General features: G+C 35.0%; 2 protein-coding genes across 2 annotated transcripts; one reads left to right on the forward strand and one right to left on the reverse strand.

The window, feature by feature from the left end:
- The first annotated feature begins 7,158 nt into the window (after window positions 1–7,158).
- Window positions 7,159–13,792, forward strand: LOC107768388 (ultraviolet-B receptor UVR8-like). Its single transcript, XM_016587512.2, has 11 exons — window positions 7,159–7,402; window positions 7,495–7,642; window positions 7,736–7,846; window positions 7,939–7,999; window positions 8,431–8,549; window positions 9,600–9,685; window positions 9,787–9,988; window positions 10,323–10,376; window positions 10,743–10,853; window positions 12,840–12,896; window positions 13,362–13,792. The coding sequence occupies exons 1-11, from the start codon at window positions 7,374–7,376 to the stop codon at window positions 13,554–13,556; spliced, it is 1,173 nt and encodes a 390-aa protein (XP_016442998.1). The 5' UTR covers window positions 7,159–7,373; the 3' UTR covers window positions 13,557–13,792.
- A 953-nt stretch (window positions 13,793–14,745) lies between these two features.
- On the reverse strand, window positions 14,746–16,477 carry LOC107768395 (membrane protein PM19L). Its single transcript, XM_016587522.2, has 4 exons — window positions 16,220–16,477; window positions 15,922–16,099; window positions 15,327–15,375; window positions 14,746–15,208 (listed from the first exon to the last, which is right to left on the reverse strand). The coding sequence occupies exons 1-4, from the start codon at window positions 16,350–16,352 to the stop codon at window positions 15,083–15,085; spliced, it is 486 nt and encodes a 161-aa protein (XP_016443008.1). The 5' UTR covers window positions 16,353–16,477; the 3' UTR covers window positions 14,746–15,082.
- Between the last annotated feature and the right edge of the window lie 5,428 nt (window positions 16,478–21,905).

Genomic DNA, 21,905 nt, shown 5'->3' on the forward strand with positions numbered 1-21,905 from the left:
TAACTATTTTGGTTCCTCGTGAACTTGACACAGGCTTATCATTAAAGTGTTTCTGCCTTTTCCTTATCTCCATAGTGTTTTTTTTTAATTTAATTCAAGACTGGACATGCTTTTTAAAATCTAGCCGAAAACTCCGCATGCATGTCATGTCACTGAAATTGGCGTGAAAAGAACTATATATGCTAGAAGAATTAAAAATAATGGATAAAATGTCACAAAATGAAAAGTTGCATTTTATTGATTAAAGGATACAGAGGTTTGATGACATGACAAACAAACAACATCTGGATCACAACCTCGAAGTCCAGATGATAGAAATTATGACAAAATAAGTTACCAAGACTCCTTTCCGACAAGGAGGGGAGTGACTTTCCAATTACCAAGCTTGACATCTTAGCTACGCATTTGCACATCAGCATTACTATTGAATTCAATAAGATTGCTTTGGAATCAACATTCAAATTTTGACTTTTTGGTCAAACCGTTCCCCAATATTGGCTATCGTATTTCAGGACTGGCGGCATGAGAAATTTCATAGCAACCAATTTTCCAAAAGACTTGGAAGAATTCTCATGTCCCTAACATCACAGATCGTTCATCGTCTCACACAAAGCATGCTCTATTGCTCAAACTTGGTAAAAGTCAACCAATATTTTTCTCTTCTTTTTACCACCAAACTGTGTACTTGCCTTTTCGTGACCTTAGTCGAATCAACAATAGTGATGCTTATTCCCTTGGTTGGGAAGACGATAGAGTGATCCTGGATTGTTTTCGTGATTCTCCATTGCAAACCGACAAACCGACCACCTTTAACTAGCTTTTATTTCAAAACAACAAGCATGAGAATAAACACACTTTTTTGCTCTTTCTTCTTTTTTTCTTTTTCTTTTTTCGTTTCTTTTTTTTTTTTACTTTTTTTTTTCAAAATCATTCGATCGAATCTAATGTGGGTTGTCTACGTATCATGTGGGAACATGAATCACATCTTGTGTAGTTCATGAATGATCAGTAATAAAGTAAATAAACTAACTCCTTTTTTACTCATATATAAATAACCCCACGAAACCTCCTAGCAAAGAAAGAAAGAAAATATTTTGGATTTTTTTTTTAAAATTTAAAAAGATAGAAACTATTTTTTGAATTTTGATTTATTTTTTAAAAATTTTGGGAGAAAGACTTTTTTTTTAAAAAAAGAAGAAAATAGTTTTTGGATTTTTTGATTTGACGTCTCAAAGAAAGACTTCTAAAGAAGGAATTAAAGGAAAATATTTTTTGGATTTTTGAAAAATTGGGGGCCGGAACCGATGAGGTTTACCTACGTACCTCACATCTGGTAAGAATCAGACCCGCGTAGTCCGGTGAAACCGACTATTTTTCTTTTTTTGATTTTTATGAAAATTAATCTTTGCACCTCACGCCAGACTATTAAAAAAAAATCTTTAGTAAAGCCGGTCAAATTGAACCTGATATTTGTTTTTTTATATAATTCCGCTCAACTAATTTTCTAAAGCCGGTCAACAATGCAAGCAAGCCTTTCAAATGATGTAGCAAGTAGCACATAGGTGAACATAATGATCTCAAAGAGGATACCTGTCTTATACGGACCCAGCCCCTGTGCCGAGTTTCGCTAAGTCAAATGCATGAGATGCAAATAAAGCGAACCTACTAGGGATATCATGCATGATGTTTGTTCTTCTATGTTTAAATCCTATTGGAGAAGGTATCTAGACTGGCTTACTCGAGCAGACAACTCGAGACGAGGAGGGTCAGCGTACCGGTAGCATTGCTTTCCGGCTTAGCTGGTGGTGCTCCCCTCATAAAACATGTGTGACTAGAATACTTCACCGGGTGACAAGCACCTCGGCTATCTCAAAGAAACCGGGCTATGTCAAGCAAATGCCCAATTTTAATTTCAAGAAGACTCAGAGAGGGTGCGTGAGAAGATAATTTATATGTACAATTCAACAATATCAAAGCGGTAAAAAGCAAACAAGTAGCACATTAGGCCTAAATAAATCACAATATATATAAAATTAATAAAGCCAAAAAAAAGTCAATGTACAAGCTCGAATTCTTGAAATCCCCAGCAGAATCGCCAGAGCTGTCACACCCCTCTTTTACCCCAAAAAAGATATGTTGTGTATTATGGATTGTGGGTTAAAGAGTTTTTCCAATTAAAGTGACAAACTTGATTAAGGATTATTTTATTGCTCAGAGTCACTACTTGGAATTGATTTTTAGGTGTTCCAAGTCATCTTTTATTTGAATCCCTAATCAAAGGAAGGTTTGACTCTATTATTATTGGTCTGCGAAAATAAAGTCCGGATAAGAAATTCTGTTGACCGGAGAGAAGGTGTAAGGCATTCCCCGAGTCCCGTGGTTCTAGCACAGTCACTTTTATTGACTAAAAAATGACTTGAATTATTTTTGGATAAAGTGTGTTCTATTTGACTTAAATTACTATTGTCTAGTATCGCTTAATAATTAATTAAATTTTATTAACTTTGGCCTAGGAGCGTGTAAGCACACAAGGTCTTTCTTTTTATCAATACGTTTAAAATAAGGAGCATGTACGAATACATGGTCAAACATAATTTGTTAGTTAGAGAGTCAAGGAGCGGAAATGCACACATAACTATTTTTATTAATTAAAGATGACTAAGGATCGTGTGTGAACACATGGTCCATATTTAGAGCGTCCTAAAATTGTCTTGCGTTGTGATAAAGTTATTTAAAAGAAAATCGTATTATTAGAATTTTATGACTAAATTAGAATGTAAAATGCTGGCCAACTTTTATTTAAATATGGACCAACTTGTTTTATTTAAGAAAATGGGCCAACTTGAGTTTCATGGCAATGGGGCCACTGGGCCCGTTTTTATTTAAGAAAAATGCAAAATGTACCCCTATTATTTATGAAATAGGCCAGCTGCTTATTGTTTTTGGGGCCTGACTAGCAAAATAAAATTATTAATATACTTATATATACATGTGTGTGTATGTATATATATATATATATATATATATATATATATATATATATATATATATATATATTTTCAATTGTTACAATAAAAAAAACTGACTCTTGAATCTTGAATTCATGGCCCACTCTACTAATGTATTATGACTCAAGACTATTAACTCATTAAAAGGAAACTGAAACAATAATGTAACAATAAGCAAGCAAGAGATAAAAGAAAATTAAAGGCATGAAATTGAGCAAAAGAAAAAGAGAAACGTTACTTTGGCTTATGAATTCCAACAAGGACCACTGGCTCATTATATTGAAACAAGGTTTTAATATCATTAAAACATGTCATCAAAATAAAATGCACCCTTTCTGACATGATTCTGTTAACATCAAACTCAATTAGACCTTTAAATGCAAAACTTTAAACTTTTTCATTTAAACATGCACTACTACGTGTTTTAAGAAAATATACATACAAAATTTTCCTTTTTAACATGACAAGACAATAGACTAACAATAACTAACTCATGAAAAATGATTCATAACTTCAAAGATATTGTTTCCGGATAATTTTGACACAATAGCAATAAAAGAAAATAATTCCATACATTAGTATAGAAGAATCTTATAGCCAGAAACAATCAAAAGAGGTTGCGAGTAGTACTCAAAGCTCTTTCATTCAAAGAGGTGTAGATACATAGTTTTGAAGATTACCTAGTTGCAGCAACTCCTACTACTAGCAGCAATGTCGAACTTTGGACCAAATAAGCATACAGACGCAGCTACAAAAGACAACAATAGCAACAGCAAACCCCAGAGAAATGCCCCAGAAAATGCCCAGCAAAGACACGTGAAACAGAAGCCAATGGCTCCACAGATATAGGCATTCAGCTGCTGATTTTTTTTTTCTCTCAAGTTTTTGCGCATTCGAGCAGCTCTAAAGATGTGTGTACATGTAAGATAGAGTGTGAGCCCTTTTATAGGAGAAGAGCAGCCCTTTAAATAGGCAAATAAAGTCAAATTTTTTGGACAGATTTTGGTTCACCAAAAGTCTGACTTTGTGTGCTAAACACTGTTCAAAAGCTGCAAAAAAGTATTGAATTTGTCACCACACAATGACTTTTAAGTTTTGTACTCCAAAGTCTTTGCACAGTAAAAACAACCAAACTTGTACTATTCCTTCTTTAATTTGAGCTTTTATCAACACAAAATTCAAATACTCAAATCCAATATAAACAAATTCACTAAGCGCTTGAAACTTTTATTATCAACTATCATGACTAAGCGAATAGCTATTTCAAAGCTAATGAATAACTAATTATCAGTGATTAATAACTATGAACGACTAAGCTAACATAGATTAAACACAACTAATAATAAAAATTAAAAAAGCATAAATTATGCTAGACATAAACTAACTACAATACAATTAGTAAAAATAGACAAAGAAAACAAGAATAGGGGTATACTAAACGAGGGCGTTCGGGGTGGTCGCCGAAATTTGGCCGGATTTTTAGTTGCCGGATTTTCGGGATGGAATTGACATCAATAGGTAGGTCTTGAGGAGCTTTATCCGTTGATGTAGGTATTGTAGGGTGGTAGTGGCCAGAACTTCAAGAATTTGGACAAAAATGTGGCGGCTAAAGTTTCTAAGATCTAAAATTCAAGGAGTTTGAGGGGGTTTTGAAGGATTTGGTTTGGAGATATGGAAAGAGGAAGTTGTGGAGATTACATGGTATGAATTTGGGGGTGTTTGGAGGTTGTCCGCCGCCGGTAAGCAATTTCCGGCAGGCGGCAGCGGTGGTGGGGGCGGATATGGGAGAGAGAAGAAAGAGAGAGAAGAGAGAGGAAGAAGAAAAGAATTATGGGGGAAATCAGGGCATTTTTCAGATTTTTGAGACTTTAAATACCTCTTGAGAGATCAAATATGGACCATTATATCAAGGGGTGATCAATGGGTGAGATTTGATCTTGGGTCACTTAATGAAACGACGTCGTTTCAGACCCTTTCAGTGGCAGCCCCTTATCTTGCACTTTTTACCACTTTCTTTTTCAAAATTGGCCTAATTCCCTTAATCAAACTTATTAAACTAAATTTACACAAATTAATTAATTAATTAAATAACTTATTCAAATGATCAATTAACTAGATTAAATCACCAATTGAACAGTTAGTTAAATCCTAAAATTAACAAATGAAGAAAGAACTTTTTTTTTTTTTTTTTTGTATTTTATGATAGGAAATACGCAATCAAAGACACAAAAATTGAGAAAAACAATAAAGTAACAAAACATTAATGACTTTAGGAGGTGTAAAAATAGTGCAAAAAATAGGTATTCACAATATATATATAATATTGGACCTATACCGGGTTCCGAAACCAAACGGACCCGATATCCAAAAAGTCAAACATTGGTCAAACATTTCAAAGTCATTAAGTTTTTAACTTTCAAATTCCAACAAGTGCGATAACTCGGGTTAGGGATTTCCGAATTCATTTTCGGGCATACGCCCAAGTCCCAAATTACGATACATACCAACGGGACCGTCAAAACACGAATCCTGGTTCGTTTTCTCAAAACGTTGACCGAAGTCAACTCAAATGGATTTTAAGGCAATTCATATTTTCTCAATTTTTAACATAAAAGCTTTCCAAAGACACGTCCGGACTGCGCACACAAAATCGAGAAGGGTTAAGATGAGGTATTTAAGGCTTCAAAGTATAGAATTAGGTTCTAAAACATAGGATGACCTATCAGGTCATCACTTGTATGGTCAGAAACCTCCCATTCATCTTCTTTATCTGGCTTGTGAGGCCACTTCTGATATGGTTGACAGGTCCTTTTTTCTCATATCTCCTCTAGCTAATTTTCTCGGTTATACCTTGAACTAGCTATCATCTTCTTCGAGCTTAGCTCCTAGACTAACAAATTCCATTGCGATCTTCCCTGATTGTATCAATTGATATCCTACAAGAGGTTATAGCAGGACAGTAGATTTGATATTTTGTGGCCGTTTGTGTTGCTGCTAAAGTAGTTTGGTTAAAGACATGCATGTTCTAGTTTGATAAGACATATTTGGTCATGCCAATATGCCATGATATACTTATTTGGCGATTAGAGTTAGATAGTATTTCTAGCGTGCGTTGTTAAGTTCTCTTGTATTTCAAGTCATCAATTCCATATTTAAAGAATGTTAAATTTGTCTAATCTTGGCAAAATAACAAAGTGAAAAAAGGGGTTAAGCGGGGCAGGGTCAATCATGCCGTTTTTTTACATGCTCGATTCTTTTTTAACTATTATTTTAAAAAATAACATCATTTATTATTATTTCATAAAGAGCACTTTTTTTAAGATATATTTTTTATGTATATTTATATGCCATCTTAATTAAATTTAAGATATATTTTTTATGTATATTTCACATGTCTAAGTATCATCTTAATTGAATATGTATTTTTTATGTATATTTTTTATGTGTTAATTCAATGTATATTTTTTATATATACGTTTTGTATATATTAACATACATTATTATCGAAGTAAGATCTTTATGTTAAGAAAGGAAGAAAGAAGGAAGAGAAAAACTTAAGAAAAATAATTAAAAAGAAAACGAATGGAACAAATTTAGAAAATATATTGGGTTCGGCAGAAAACAAAATTAAGAAGATGAAGAAAAAGAAGGAAAGCTAATAGATAAAGAGAAAAAAAAAAGACATGATTTTGTACAAAAAATTATTGACTTTCCATTCAAATTGCTTATGTTTAGGGATTGATAATTAATATTCCTATTTTAATGAAATTGTGTGCTACAAATATAAATATTTTTCTGCCACAACTGTAATATTGGATTTCATGCTAAGAATTTGTTATATTTCTTTTCTAATTTGATTGATATGAGAGTCCAGAAAAAGAAAAAAAAAGATTAGGTATACAACTAAACCAATATATCCAATACCTGTTTGGGTTTCATTTTGCAAACCCTCTCCCTTGTACCTTGTTTTCATTATAAATTTTTAAAAATATTCACAATGCCTTTTCTACACGAGTTGAAGAAAATGAGAGGATTCAAGTAGTAATAACTAATATGAAGTATTTATCCTTTACTTTAAATTTAAATACAGCAAATTACAATGAAAATACACGTCACTCAATTATAAAAAACTTATCGCAATAATTCGAGAATGCATATACAGGGGGCCGCCTCCACTCAATATTAGAGAAGCCACCATTTTATGCACACAGCCAACCGCTATTCTTGAATCAGATTCCCTCCATACCTAGTACATAGTAAAAAAGTGAAAGCTCCAATATTTCCACTCTTAGCAGTAAAAGCACACATACTACTGGTGAGCAAACCCGAGAAGCAGAAAACTGAGAGCAGCAGCCACAAGTATCTATGGCTTCCAGAACTGCCGTCATCGCTTGGTACACTATCTGCAACATCCCTTTACTCTCTCACTTCACTCTGATCACTATTTTTATTATATGCCTATATATATGTGTGTTTATGTGTTTAGGGGCTCTGGAGAAGATGGTCAATTGGGTATTGGAAATAATGAAGAGAAGGAATGGATTTGTACTATTAAAGCTCTTAAGTCGTCAGAGAAAGTTTCTTCTATTGTTGCTGGCAGTAGAAACTCTCTTGCTATTTGTGAAGATGGCAAAGTATGCTCCTTTTTTGCTCTTTCACTCTCCATTATTACCCTTTTCTTCTTTTTATGTGGTGATTTTGATTATGTGGGTCTTTTAAATAAGCAGTTGTTTACATGGGGTTGGAATCAAAGAGGGACCTTGGGACACCCACCTGAGACCAAAACTGAGAACATTCCTAGTCAGGTTAAAGCTCTTTCCAATGTCAAAATTGTTCAGGTAATATTACAATCTCAGCTTTCAATTTTATTTGTGCAAAAGAATTTGAGTTTATTGGTGTAGGTTTTAATGGGATACTTTTCTGATTGCAGGCGGCGATTGGTGGCTGGCATTGTTTGGCTGTGGATGATCAAGGCAGGGCTTATGCTTGGGGTATGCCTTGGCTTTATTCATCTTTACCCTTTTAATCATTTTTGTCTTTGGAATAAGGAAGGGTTGAAAATGTACTGCTGAGTATTCCAAATTTATGAGTTAGGGTGTTTTTTTTCCAACAAAGAATACAACAAAGATAAGAAAAAGAAAGGAAAAGTTTCAATGTAGATTATATCCACAAAAGTTAACATCTTTGAACTTCATATTGATCTGCTTTATTTGGTTAAAACAACAATGGTTCAATACCATACTAGTAGGAGCTAGGATCGACTATATGAATCCTCTATATCCACTTTGCGTTTATTTAGGCTTTTTTCTTTCCTATACTCAATAATCTGCTTTAATAGTTTAGCGTTCAAATTACTGAATTCTGGTGACTTGGAGCAGTTGTAAACTTGTACTTATTTTTTCAAGTTCATGACCCTTTACAGGTGGTAATGAGTATGGACAATGTGGTGAAGAACCGGAAAGGAAAGATGACAGTGGAAGGCCTATTAAGAGAGATATCATCATCCCTAAGCGTTGTGCCTCTAAGCTATCTGTTCGTCAGGTGACGTTCTCGTTATATTGTGGAGTTTCTTTCCTTATTATGTTGGTTGATGATGATGCAAATGATGATGCAAAGACTTTTCTTTGTTGGTTTTGGTTCTGAATCCTGGCAAATCCGTGCAAATTTATTGTATGTGCTCTCTAAAGTCTAACCTCTAGTGTGTGGGTCTAGGCCTCATGCCAGCAAATTCATTGCTAATTCTTGAACTTCTTCCTTTCTAAACATCCATTTGATAGAATAGCTTTAAGATATAGGTTCAAGTTTATTTGTTAAATATTCTATTATTTGGAAGAAAAAATAATTGGGGAGAAGAGGTAGAGGACGGCCTAAGAAGTATTGGGGAGAGGTGATCAGGCAGGATATGGCGAGGCTCCAGATTTCCGAGGACATGACACTTGATAGGAAGATGTGGAGGTCGACTATTAGGGCTATAGGTAAGGAGATAGTTGAGTCGTGCCTTACTTCGTACTATTGTGGGACTAGTCATGTAGAGTTTTTGTCTAAGATAGCTAGTGACAATGTTGTGTCTTACTATTTCGCTTTTCAATGTAGGTCCTATTTACTAGCTATCGCTTTTGCTTTGCATCTTTCTTCTAGATTTCATGGTGTTCTTATTTTTCTTATGATTGTTGTGGTGATACTAATATTGTCTCCCTTTGCTTTGCATCTTTCTTCTGGATTTCATGGTGTTCCTATTTTTCCTATGATTGCTGTTGTGATACTAATATTGTCTCCTTTTTGTCCTTTTGTCCTTTTGTCTTTTTGTTTTTTGAGCCGAGGGTCTTTCGGAAACAGCCTCTCTACTCCTTCGGGGTAGGGGTAAGGTCTGCGTACACACTACCCTCCCCAGACCCCATTAATGGGATTTTACTGGGTTGTTGTTGTTGTTGGAAGAAAAAATATTTTACTAAAGGTACTCACCAACCGAATCCCAGTACATGCATGCCTATTAACTGCCTTTTCCCTTTCCGTAGGATCTTTTATAATTATGTGCAGAAATTTAGGATGTGTTGTCTTTGTTGTCAATTAATTCCTAATTTCTTTAAACAGGTAGCTGCTGGTGGTACACACTCTGTTGTTCTTACAAAGGAGGGACAAGTATGGACATGGGGTCAACCATGGCCTCCTGGTGACATGTATAGTCTATTCTAATCCTTGATCTTTAATAACCATGATATATACAATAATATTTGTTTATTGTTGAAGAATTTCATCAGTGCTGCACTAAACTTTGCAGAAAGCAAATTTCTACGCCTGTCCGTGTACAAGGCCTTGCAAGTGTGAGATTGATTGCAGTAGGAGCCTTTCATAACTTGGCACTTCTTGATGATGGAGTTTTAATGGCATGGGGTAATAACGAGTATGGGCAACTTGGAACTGGTGATACCCAGCCAAGATCACAACCCATTGCTGTTCAAGGGCTATCTGGTCTCACTTTGGTTTGTATTAATCTGTGCTTCTTGTCATTTTGACTCATTTTGTTTGCAAGATGATTTTTAATTGGTCATTTAAATCATCCATCTTCTGCTTGTCCTTATGTATCTTCTTTTTCTCAAAAATTTGTGTCCTGTGTGTCTAGTAGTTCAGTCCAATTTTCTTTTGATATATTACCTTACCAACAATCTTGATGCATGAAATAACCAGCCTCTATCAATTCTATTGATTTTAGAACTGAAACAGGGCCAAAGAGTAATAAATAATAATATACATCAATAAGAGAATGTAAGATGTATATAGAAAAACTATGTAAGATGTTTCTGTCGTCATGTCCAGGTTGATATTGCTGCTGGAGGATGGCATTCTGCAGCTTTGACAGATGAGGGAGAGGTATATCTAGTGTTTTACCATTTATATTAGTTCTGCTTGATATTTTTGCTTTGTTTGTCCTGTACTTTTCTTTAACAATGATTAGTATATATGTTATGTCAAGATAAAAGACACCTCCGGCAGAATGTTGGGTATCTGACCTTATGGCATTGTTATGGTATCTGATCAATAGATTTCCTGATCCTCTTATTTTTGGCTTGCACAAAACCAAAGTGAAAAAACTTGATGATTGGTGTTTTTTTTTCCTTTAAATAAATCTTCTTACATACGAATAATGTAGTTTAACGAAGCTGCATATAGTAGGCATATGCATTTTCTCAACAGTCAACAACCTGTGTCAGCTGTGTGTACCTCTGCTTACTGCAGGTTTATGGCTGGGGAAGAGGGGAACATGGTAGACTTGGATTTGGAGATGACAAGAGTAGTAAAATGGTGCCGCAGAAGGTTCAACTTTTAGCTGGGGAGAACATTGTTCAGGTGACTTCTTCATATCCTTCATTATTAGCGGGTCTCTCTTCTGCTCATCACTATGGAAGCCACTGCCCTGTGCTTCGTCAGCACTCTTTTTGTATCTGATGGAGGTGGGAAGCTAGCCATAAAAAGAATATAACTTTGCGTCCAGGAAAACTGAGAATTGTACTTGTGTTCATTATTTTAGACTGACATAGAGTGATGCCTTTGCTAGAGTCTACTTGAGACTGAAATATTGCTCATCATCTAAGTGGCACAAATATGGACAGGAAGTTTTCAGAACTAAGGGGACAGTACACAACATTTTTTTTGATAAAGGGGGACACACACAACTTGGACACTGTATTATACCAAATATGAGTAGCCTAAGCTAATATGTGGAACATTGCAAGGAGTATTAATAAATAATAACTGTCAAAGATTAGATTCCATATATTCTAGGTAAAGCATCCAAATAGCACCAGATAAAACATATAGCAAAAGAAAGAGAATTTTAGAGCCCGTTTGGACATAAGAAATTTTTCCCTTTTTTCCAAAAAAATCTACTTTTTTCCGAAATCAGCCTTTTTGTTCATAAAATTTTCAATTTTCACTTGAAGATGCATTTTGTAATTTTTGAAAATTTGAAAAACTCCAAAAAATTATTTTTCAAAATTTTCACTCACAAAACTTCAAAAACAACCCAAAATTATATTCATGTCCAAACACAACTCTAAATTTCAAATACTATTTTCACTTGAAAAAAATTTTCCCCCTATTTTGGAATTTTACAATTCTTATGTCCAAATGCCCCCTTAATCTACAACTGAAAAGCAAAAATAGAACACTCAGAGTGGAACTGAAGAAAAAGAAGTAAAAAAGACTGGAATTTTGAGAAACAAAACATCAAATCAGGGGTAATAAGGTATAACAATGCTCTTTTCTTTATCAAATTTAGCTATTTTTCTTCTTTCAAGTTTGGGTAAGAATGTCGGTTTTTCTTCAAGTTTGATTGTATATTTTCCATTGTCGTTGATCTCTCCAGGGTGTAGATTTAGGGTGATTCAGCAAATTTTTTAGGCTAACGGTCTCTAAAAGTTTTTGTTCATTACACCGGTGCCCCAATATTTCTCGTCAATTTTGGGGCATACTTGGTGACAATTTGGCATCCAAAAATAGGACATTTGTGACCAAACCAATAGGCAAAACAAATTAACCAAGGGCATGCGTGCCAAGAAAATAAAAGAATGCAGGAAAACCAAATGTAAAATATGTCCAACACTTGGCAGTGTGTGTGACCAATTGGTGTCTGATACCGAGATCAATAGCATAGCCACACTATGCCAAGGGTGGTCAAGCGAATGGTAGGAAAATTATATTGCGTATATAAGTCAAATACTATTTTATATTGTTATATATTATATATTGAACACCCTTAATATAATTGAGTGAGGTAGTTCAACGGTCCAGAATGTTCAAAGTGATTGTGTTGTTCATGGATTCAAAGTTATCTGCCCATTTTATTTGCCAAAACTAAACGGAGACCTCTGTGTGGTCTGTTTGGCTTTTTTCAAATAGTTTATACCATTCATCGACAAAAAAAATTATTAACTTGTTTAAGGTTAGAACACCCTTGGCGGGATTCCTGGCTATGCCACTGACCAAGATGCAACATTAAATTTGGTATCATTGCTTCATAGTTCATAGAGATTGGAAGAAGAGTAATCTGAATGTTAAGAAGTTGTTTCTTGTTGTTTTCGAAATATCTGGTATCATTGACATATTTCTGAACTATCTGATCCAGGGTATGGTAAATTTAATTCAGTTTTTATTCTATTTTTTCTTGTCCACCCCATGCCTATCCATTTATTCCTCTTGTCGATCCGTGCTCTGAGAAGAAGCATTGCGTTCCATTTCTAAGCTCTAACTTGTACCATGATATTCAAGAAGCATTCCCCCCTTTTCTTTTCTTTTAATAATTTATGTAGGTGATTTCCTTTTCTGATGATGCAGATATCATGTGGTGGCACACACTCTGTTGCATTAACACATGATGGTCGTATGTTTTCTGTGAGTATCAGATACTCTTTTTTTCTTTTAAGCCTTCAATTTGCATAAACTAGTCTCATGCTAAAGCCCATCTTTTTACTTGTTTAAAAATCTTTAAGGAAAACATTGCAAACGTCTTGTCTAAAAGTTCATTAGCCAGTTTGTTATAACAACAAGCATTCGAATAATAATCTTGGGGGCAATCCATTTTTAAGCTTTTGGAAAAAGTGTAGATGTGAGTGTGTTGTACAATGGTTAAATGCTTACATCTCCGGCATTTGTAGATAATACCTCAAATTTCCATTTGAAACATCCATCACCAAGGGAGTGAGAGCAAGGGGTCATCAGAAACAGAAATTCTATCTTACCTTATGGCATTTAAAATCATTACGATAGTCATTGGTGTAATAATGATTACTATACAATTGATGATTAGTTATTCTGCAGTACTGTCTTGAAGATAAACTAACAACTCTCATGTGGCAGTTCGGGCGGGGAGACCATGGACGACTAGGATATGGTAGAAAGGTGACAACTGGCCACCCATCAGAAGTTCCGATAAATATTCCACCTCCAAGTGATGTCAGTAGCACTGAAGGAGGGCGTTGGTGTGCTAAACTCGTTGCTTGTGGTGGCCGCCATACTCTGGCGATTGTAGAGTGGCAGGCAGAATCCGAATAGTCGGTATGAAACCGTCAGATGTAAATCTGAATTCAGGGTCACTGTTGTATAAGGTGGTTGCACTTGTAATATGAAGATTATGAGCTGTGCATGTGACTCAGGTGGAAAATCCAGTTTTAAGATGGGATAGAGAGGCACTGGATATTATAAAGAGGCAGAAATATGTAGGATTAATAGAATATGCTCTATTGGTACTATATTCAGAATAAGGGAATTTTCCTTTCTTGATGCTTAAATCTAGGTGTTGGAATTACAATGCCACGAGCGCTAATTTTTGTACTAGGATATTAAGCTCTCGTGCACGCAGCATAGTCGAATGCGTTTATTCTCAAAACAGGTAAAAAGAAAAAGTCAGAAGATTTTCAGTTTTTGCAAACGCCATTAGAGAAAAGTTCTTATTAATGCTTCTTTCAGTTTTTACAAAACCTGAAAGACTCGTCTCCATTAGTGTTGGTTTAAAAACTTGTAACTGTATAAATACCGAAGAAGTACCGGGGAGAGGTAAGGTGATTAGGCAGGATATGATTCATCTTTAGCTTACCGAGAATATGATTCTTAATAAGAGGGTGTAATTTAAGGTAGAAAGTTAATAGGTAGTTGAGCGTATTTTTCATATCACTAGTACTAGTATTATTCTTGTATTTTCTTATTCTTAGATTTCTATTACTACCAAATATTTTTTCAGCTTTGGTTTTCTTATTGTCTTGATACTGTTACCACTTCTTTTTCCATGTTTTCTTCACTATCGTATTTCTTTTTTAAACTGATGTGACTACTGACTATGTTTTCCTTAAGCGGAGGGTCTATCAGAAATAAATTCTCCACTTGCACAAGATAGGGGTAAAATTAACTTACGCACTATTCTTCTTAGACCGCACTTGTAAAATTACACTATATATGTTGTTGTTGTTCCCTCTTCTCGAAAATCATTGAGGTGGTTCTTTCTGTTTCCTCTTATCGGTTGGTTTCGGTTTTCAGTTTCTTCTCTTTTCTATCAGTCCACAACTACTTATTCCCCATAAACCTTTCATTTCAATGAAGGAACTAACCCTTGCTTGTCATGTTTGGAATTCCCCATGTAGCTTGTAAATGTTGGCAACTCGAGTTTTCCCATCTTAGCCGAAAATCCATTTTTTCATGTGCAGCTATTTCTTTCTATGCTAGTTGAGGGAAATGGAGTGACATCTAAAATGTTAACCACTTTATTGAAAAGCAAGCATACTTTTCCCCAGATATTAGGCATACAATGTCCAAGTTTACCTCAGATATTGACCGTACAAAGTACATCATTTTGAGTCTAATCCGCATAGTGGAAAATTCTCTAAAAAACAAATAAATATCCTTATAAACTATACTAAAAGAAGAAGAAGAATGGTAGCTGAGCCATCCCAGAAACCAGACTAACATCTACTTCCATTAGCTATTTCTATGGATTTAATTTATATATACCGACTCCAAAGTGTACATTATCAGTGTAACTGAATCGAGCAATTTCAGAGCCAGACAAAGGAAGGGGCTGGAGAAAGCTAGTGCTGAGGCCCATAGGAACCATAAACAGGTCCGTACCTGTTGCGGAAAATGCCAGCGTGCAGCAACAGTATATACAGTAATTGACTCACCATTGCTATGGTAATCAAGGCTTCCAAAGTTTGCTGTCCATTAATTATACCAACAAAAAGAAAAGTTGAAATGACTTCTTAACATTAGAACAAATTTTGTAGCTGAATATTAAATGCTGGTAATAAATGGAGGTTTTACAGAGACAATTACCAGGCGTTTTCCTCTGTGCCCTCCCATTATTATCTGCTTGCAAACTAGACTGCATCACAAGTTCATCCAACACAGTGAGAAGATTAGCAATTTATTGTATAATCATGGAATGTCTCAAAATAGTAAAAGGAATACTACCTTCGATCCATATTATGTCTTAAAATTTTAGACACCCCTTGAGAAAAACACATATGGTAATCAGAGGCAAATTTGAGCATATGCTGAAGTCGGAATGAACCACTAAAAGTCAAGTTGTGCACCCGAATCAACCAATACAACAACCGAAGATTTGAATGTTAGGGTGACAATCAAAATATATACACTTTTATCGGTGGCCGATGACCCCACCCAAAGGGTAGGTCTGCCTATAGTAATAACCATAAAGTATTCGTCTAAACTATCCTGCACTTTCTCTTAAACATCATACTACTTACTTAATATTCCATTACCATTAATTGAATTGGTACGGTTAATTTGGAAACAAGGTAATAAACATTTCTTATTTTTCTAAAATACGAACTATTTTGAAACAAATTCATTGGCCAAATGACAAAAAAAATATAGGTCAGGAGGTAGTAATAGTTATTAGTAGTACCCAAAAGCAAGAGCAGTAATGGCCCAAGAGATGATAGCTGAAGAAGCAGCACTAGCCAAACTTTGAGTATTCCATTTTCTGAGATGAACAAACCCAGCTAGCATAGAGGAAGCACCCATGACTCCACCAATCAATGCAAATATCAACATAAAACTTGTCGATGTATTCCCACCTAAATCTGTTACATTGCACAAACACAAACAGAGCAATTAAACAAACTATATATATACACTATCGAACAGAGAACTCAAAAGTATGTTATTTTATGAAGAAGGAAATTAAGTGCTGAATATTATACGGGGGTGATTTTGTTCGCCATCTATGTATTTGTCAAGTGACCAGGCAGCAAGTCCTAGTATTATTAAATAAACTACGAAGTTTATGACCAAGAATGGTCCCATTAGGCTTCTGCCACCCCTTCCGTTCGCCATTAAATTTGATTAACTTAATTAGGCTCAGCTGAGAGTCAGAGTTCCTCTGCTTTTGCTTATAGTATTGATGGTTGCATGTCTGTTTTTTTCCTGAAAATAGGAGTTTAGTATTTTGTTTGTTGGATACGTGGTCGCGACTCCTTTGCTACACTTTACAGGTGTTACAACTTGGTTTTATGCTTCTTCTTTATGTTGGTGGGCTTGCATTTGTTACTTAAGCCCATTGCGCAGACACTCTCGAAGCCCAAGCCCATGGTTCGAGGCCCCTCGCCAAGTGCACAGATAACTATCCTCACCGATACTATTTAGAGATTAGCCAGTATAGATTTTATCCTGAAATTTTAAACTAAAAATCTTAACTTTAGGACAATTCAGGACATTTTTATCCCGAAAATTTAAACTCAAAAATCAAAATTCAAGACGCATTAACTAATTCTTAAATAGCAACCTTTTAGAATGGCTATACAATAGTCAACTGATCTTTTTTTCTTTTTCTTTCCTTTTTCCATTTTAGGGAATGGAAGTAAAATTAAAAGTTTTGGTTGAGAGTCGAAATTTATATACTATCTTCTACAAACAAAAAAAAAAGAAGAAGAGCAACTTAAGTCAGTCTTGAAACAATTTATCGCATATTATCTCAGACTTGCTCGATATATAATTTTTTATTCAACAATGAGCCATTGCACACTTAATTAATCAATTATACCTTGTCTAAAATGAAGCTCGCAGATCTATTGGTAAACTAGTACTTAATTCTTTATATCGACTGTTATCTTGCTTGAATTTTAAATTTTATTTTACTCCTATAAACAACTTTTGCACCATTTACTATTAAATATCAAGATACCATTTTTAGACAAGTAATACTTTTTTCTAAGTATGTTTTTTAATTGTAGAATATAGGGAATATGTTGAATATAATGGGTGGGAACTTGGGAGCATTTCCAAAATTTAGTTGCTTTAATATGAACAGTTATGTACTAAGTTTTAGTGTCATTATTACATCGGCCAATTACTATAGTGCATAATATGGGATTATTAGTAGAACTGACAATAAAATTATACTATTCTTTAGCTACTCTTAATATTGACATTACTTCTCAGACTAATTGGTTTTATTTAGAAAATCACTACCCGCATACAATAATGGTTACTATATATTACGTATCGAACTTGATGTTTTAGTTTCTTTTTTAATGATAAATATCATTTTGCATTTATTATTATTGCAAATTTATTAAAATTGCCTATTTATTCGTATATTTCTTTTGTATGTCAAACCGTGGGAAGCAAATATGGATATCTCACAAAGCAAACTTGGATCAAAGTCTAATTGTAAAACTATTTGTTTAATTGATTCATGTACGACACATACAATATTCAAAGAGAAGAAATATTTTTCTCATTTAAGTATGTGTAAGACATATGCTACTACAATTTCTAGTAGTAGTAATCTAATTGAAAGCTCTGGAAGAGCTACTATAACTCTCCCTAGGGGAACAACACTTATCATAGATGATGCAATATTCTCCTCCAAGTCCAAGAGGAACTTGTTGAGTTTTAAAAATATCCGCCGAAATGAATTTCATACTGAGACAATAGATGAGAATAATCTTGAATATCTCATCGTTACCAAAAATGTCTCTGACAAGATTAGGGTATATTGAGAAATTCTCATCTTTATTTTGTGGCACGTATTGGACAAGAATTAGTGCAATTGAGACATATTCTATCGTAAACCAAAAGTTCATTGATTCCAATACTTTTGTACTTTGGCATGATCGATTGGGGACATCCTGGATCAATTATGATGAGAAAATTATAGAAAACTCAAATGGGCATCCATTAAAGAATTTAAAGATTCTTTTAAATAATGAATTTTCTTGCACTTCTTGTTATCAAGGCAAGTTAATTATTAAACCATCACCAACAAAGGTTGGGGTTGAGTCACCTGCGTTTTTAGAACGTATACAAAGGGATATTTGTGGACATATTCACCCACCTAGTGGGTCGTTTAGATATTTCATGGTCTTAATCCGATTACCGGCACAATTTCCCGATAATCCAATTAAATCTATTAGACTTGATAATGCTGCTGAATTTTTATCCCAAACATTTAATGATTATTGCTTATCAATTGAGATAAAAGTAGAACATCATGTAGCTCATATTTACACTCAAAATGGTCTTGTAAGTCTTTGATTAAACGTCTGCAATTGATAGCAAGATCGTTACTCATGAAAACGAGGCTACCTACTTCTGTTGGAATCATGCCATTTTGCATGTAACAATGCTAGTTCGTCTCAGACCGACAAATTATCATAAATATTCCCCGTTGCAATTAATTTTGGGTCATGAACCTTATATCCCATTTAAGAATTTTTGGATGCGCAATATATGTGCCTGTAACACCGTCATATCGCACCAAAATGGGTCTCCAAAGAAGGTTAGGAATATATGTTGGGTTTGAATCGCCCTCCATTATTCGCTACCTCGGAATATTAAAGGGAGATTTGTTCAATGCTCGATTTGCAGATTGTCGATTCGATGAGGCATTTCCCCCAAAATTAGGGGGAGAAATTGGTGAAAACAAGCAGGAAATTTTGTGAAAAAATCTATCATTATCTCATTTTGATCCACATGCCTCTTTTTGTGAAACAAAGGTTCAAAAGATCATTCACTTGCAGAAAATAGCAAATCAAATGCCAGACGCATTTACAAATCTGAAAATGATAACAAAATCACATATCCCTACAGAGAATGTTTCAATTCGTATTGATGTTCCTGTTGGACAATCTTCTAGTGTTGTAGCTAGTGAGTCAAAAGCACGCCTAAAGCGTGGCAGACCATTGGGTTCTAAGGATCGAAATCCTAGAAAAAGAAAAATAAATGATCAAGATGACACTACGAAAGAGCCTAATGAAGAAATCAACGATTTAACCAATCCTGAGATTCATGATGAAATCATTGAGCATGCCACTCAAGAAAATAAGGGACTACCAATAAATTAAATCGATATTGAGACAAATTTGAATCGATTGGATATAGTCGTAGATTATGTCTTTGCATATAATATTGCATCTAGAATTATGCAAGATAGTGAGGATTTTGAACCTCAATCTGTTGGAGAATGTCGACAAAGACTTGATTGGCCAGAATGGGAATTCACTTGTGAAACGTAAGTTTTTGGGCCTGTAGTCCAAACACCTAATGGTGTTAAGCCTGTTGGCTATAAATGAGTCTTTGTACGCAAGAGGAATAAGAAAAATGAGGTACAAAGATATAAGGCTCGCCTTATTGCCCAAAATATTTTACAAAGGCCTGGTGTCGATTATGAAAAGACATATTCATCTGTTATGGATGCAATAATATTTCGTTATCTCATTAGTTTTGTTGTCCATGAAAAGCTTGACATGCATTTAATGGATGTGGTTACAACCTACCTTTATGACTCACTTGATAATGAGATATTCATGAAAATTCCCGAAGGATTTTAAATGCCCGATGCATATAATTTAAAGTCCCGAGACATATTTTCAATCAAATTGTAAAGATCTTTGTATGATCTAAAGCAATCAAGACGAATGTGGTATAACCGCCTTAGTGAGTATTTATTAAAGGAAGGTTATATAAATGATGTCATTTGTCCATGTACTTTTATAAAGAAAACAACATCGAAGTTTGTTGTACTTGCCATATATGTTGATGAAATAAACCTTATTGGAACTCCTATAGAACTCCAAAAGGCAATTTATTATTTAAAGAAGGAATTTGAAATGAAAGATCTCGGGAAGACATAATTATGTCTCGGTTTGCAAATTGAACATTTCGCAAATGAGATTTTTGTTCATCAATCTGCCTTCACAGAAAAGGTATTGAAACGGTTTTACATGGATGGAGTACATCCATTAAGTACTCCGATAGTGGTTCGATCACTTGATGTGAATAAGGATCCGTTCCGACTTTAAGAAAAGAATGAAGAACTACTTGGTCCTCAAGTACCATATCTTAGGGCAATTTGTGCACTAATATATCTTGCTAATACTACAAGACCTGACATAATTTTTTCAATTAATATCTTAGCATGATATAGTTCTGCTCCTACGAGGAGACATTGGAATGGAATCAAACATATATTGCGGTATCTAAAAGGTACTACCGATATGGGCTTATTTTATGGCAACGAATGCAGTCTCGATCTTATTGGTTATGCCGATACTGGGTATTTATCTGACCCACACAAGGCTCGATCTCAAACATGCTATGTGTTTACATGTGGAGGCACTGCCATATCTTGGCGATCGACTAAGCAATCAATCATGGCTACCTCATCTAATCATGTTGAGATAATTGCTATTCATGAAGCAAGTCGAGAATGTGTGTGGTTGAGGTCTATAATACATCTTATTCGAAACAAATGTGGTTTGAAATGTGACACACTACTCACGATTTTGTATGAAGACAATGCATCATGCATAGCCCAATTGAAGGAAGGATTCATAAAAGGAGATAGGACAAAACATATTTCACCGAAGTTATTTTTCACACATGAGCTTAAAAAGAATGGTGATATCAATGTGCAACTGATTCGTTCAAGTGATAATATGACTAATTTGTTCACCATATCTCTACCAACATCAACCTTCAAGAAGCTGGTGTACAAGATTGGGACGCGAAGGCTCAAGGATGTGAATTGATGCTCTCATCAGGGGGAGTTAATACGCGTTGTACTCTTTTTCCCTTATAAAATTTTGTCCCACTGGATTTTCCTTGCAAGGTTTTTAACGAGGCAACCAAAAGGCGTATTTCTAAACACATGTACTATTTTTCCTTCTCTAGAATTTTTTTCCACTGGGTTTTATTTTAGTTAAGGTTTTAACGAAGCACATTACCTATTGAGTAGACATTCAAGGGAGAGTGTTATGAATAGAATTGTACTTAGAGTGAATGTCTATCTTTTAGACAGTTTGTTACTTTGTGTCTAAGTCATTTTTCTCCAAGCGAGGCCTTCTATTCTATGAACACCCCACCACTGAATGATTCACTTTCAAGTTCTCATCTCCGACCCGGGAGAACACAGGGTCAAGCCAAGCCCTGACCCCCCTAAATGGAATTCATATCTTCTTCGTTTGGTCGAAAAGGGAGGGGAATTGGACTCTGCCTCTTCTATTACATTTACAGTACATTACGGAGAAGTCCATTCTTGCCATGATCGATCCACGTCCTAGTGTAGTGCCCGGCTTGCTTAGCAACCAAAGATAGCTTACTAAGGGCGGATGAGTGCTCTTGGAGTAGTCGGTCTAGCCCTGAACCTACGTACCTATGACTTCGTTTCTCAGAAAATTCGCGCAGCGGAAGATCCTGAATTTGAGACATTCTACACCAAAAATATTCTCTTAAACGAAGGTATTCGCGCTTGGATGGCGGCTCAAGATCAACCTCATGAAAACCTTATATTACCTGAGGAGGTTCTGCCACGTGGAAATATAAATCGAGGGGCTTTACCCCATTGTAAATCATCCCAAAATTAATAAGAATCTTATTTCTCTTTTC

This window comes from Nicotiana tabacum, chromosome 17 (assembly GCF_000715075.1).
Source record: "Nicotiana tabacum cultivar K326 chromosome 17, ASM71507v2, whole genome shotgun sequence".
Classification (NCBI taxonomy): domain Eukaryota; kingdom Viridiplantae; phylum Streptophyta; class Magnoliopsida; order Solanales; family Solanaceae; genus Nicotiana; species Nicotiana tabacum.

What these genes read in the sequence shown, in the direction of transcription:
- LOC107768395 (XM_016587522.2), bottom strand. Translation starts at nt 16,352, where the DNA reads ATGGCGAACGGAAGGGGTGGCAGAAGCCTAATGGGACCATTCTTGGTC. An exon ending in TGGCGAACAAAATCACCCCC is followed by an intron (nt 16,100 to 16,219) that starts GTATAATATTCA and finishes GCAATGTAACAG; the next exon opens with ATTTAGGTGGGAATACATCG. An exon ending in GGCACAGAGGAAAACGCCTG is followed by an intron (nt 15,209 to 15,326) that starts GTAATTGTCTCT and finishes ATTAATGGACAG; the next exon opens with CAAACTTTGGAAGCCTTGAT.
- LOC107768388 (XM_016587512.2), top strand. Translation starts at nt 7,374, where the DNA reads ATGGCTTCCAGAACTGCCGTCATCGCTTG. An exon ending in GGCTATCTGGTCTCACTTTG is followed by an intron (nt 9,989 to 10,322) that starts GTTTGTATTAAT and finishes CGTCATGTCCAG; the next exon opens with GTTGATATTGCTGCTGGAGG. An exon ending in CTTTGACAGATGAGGGAGAG is followed by an intron (nt 10,377 to 10,742) that starts GTATATCTAGTG and finishes TGCTTACTGCAG; the next exon opens with GTTTATGGCTGGGGAAGAGG.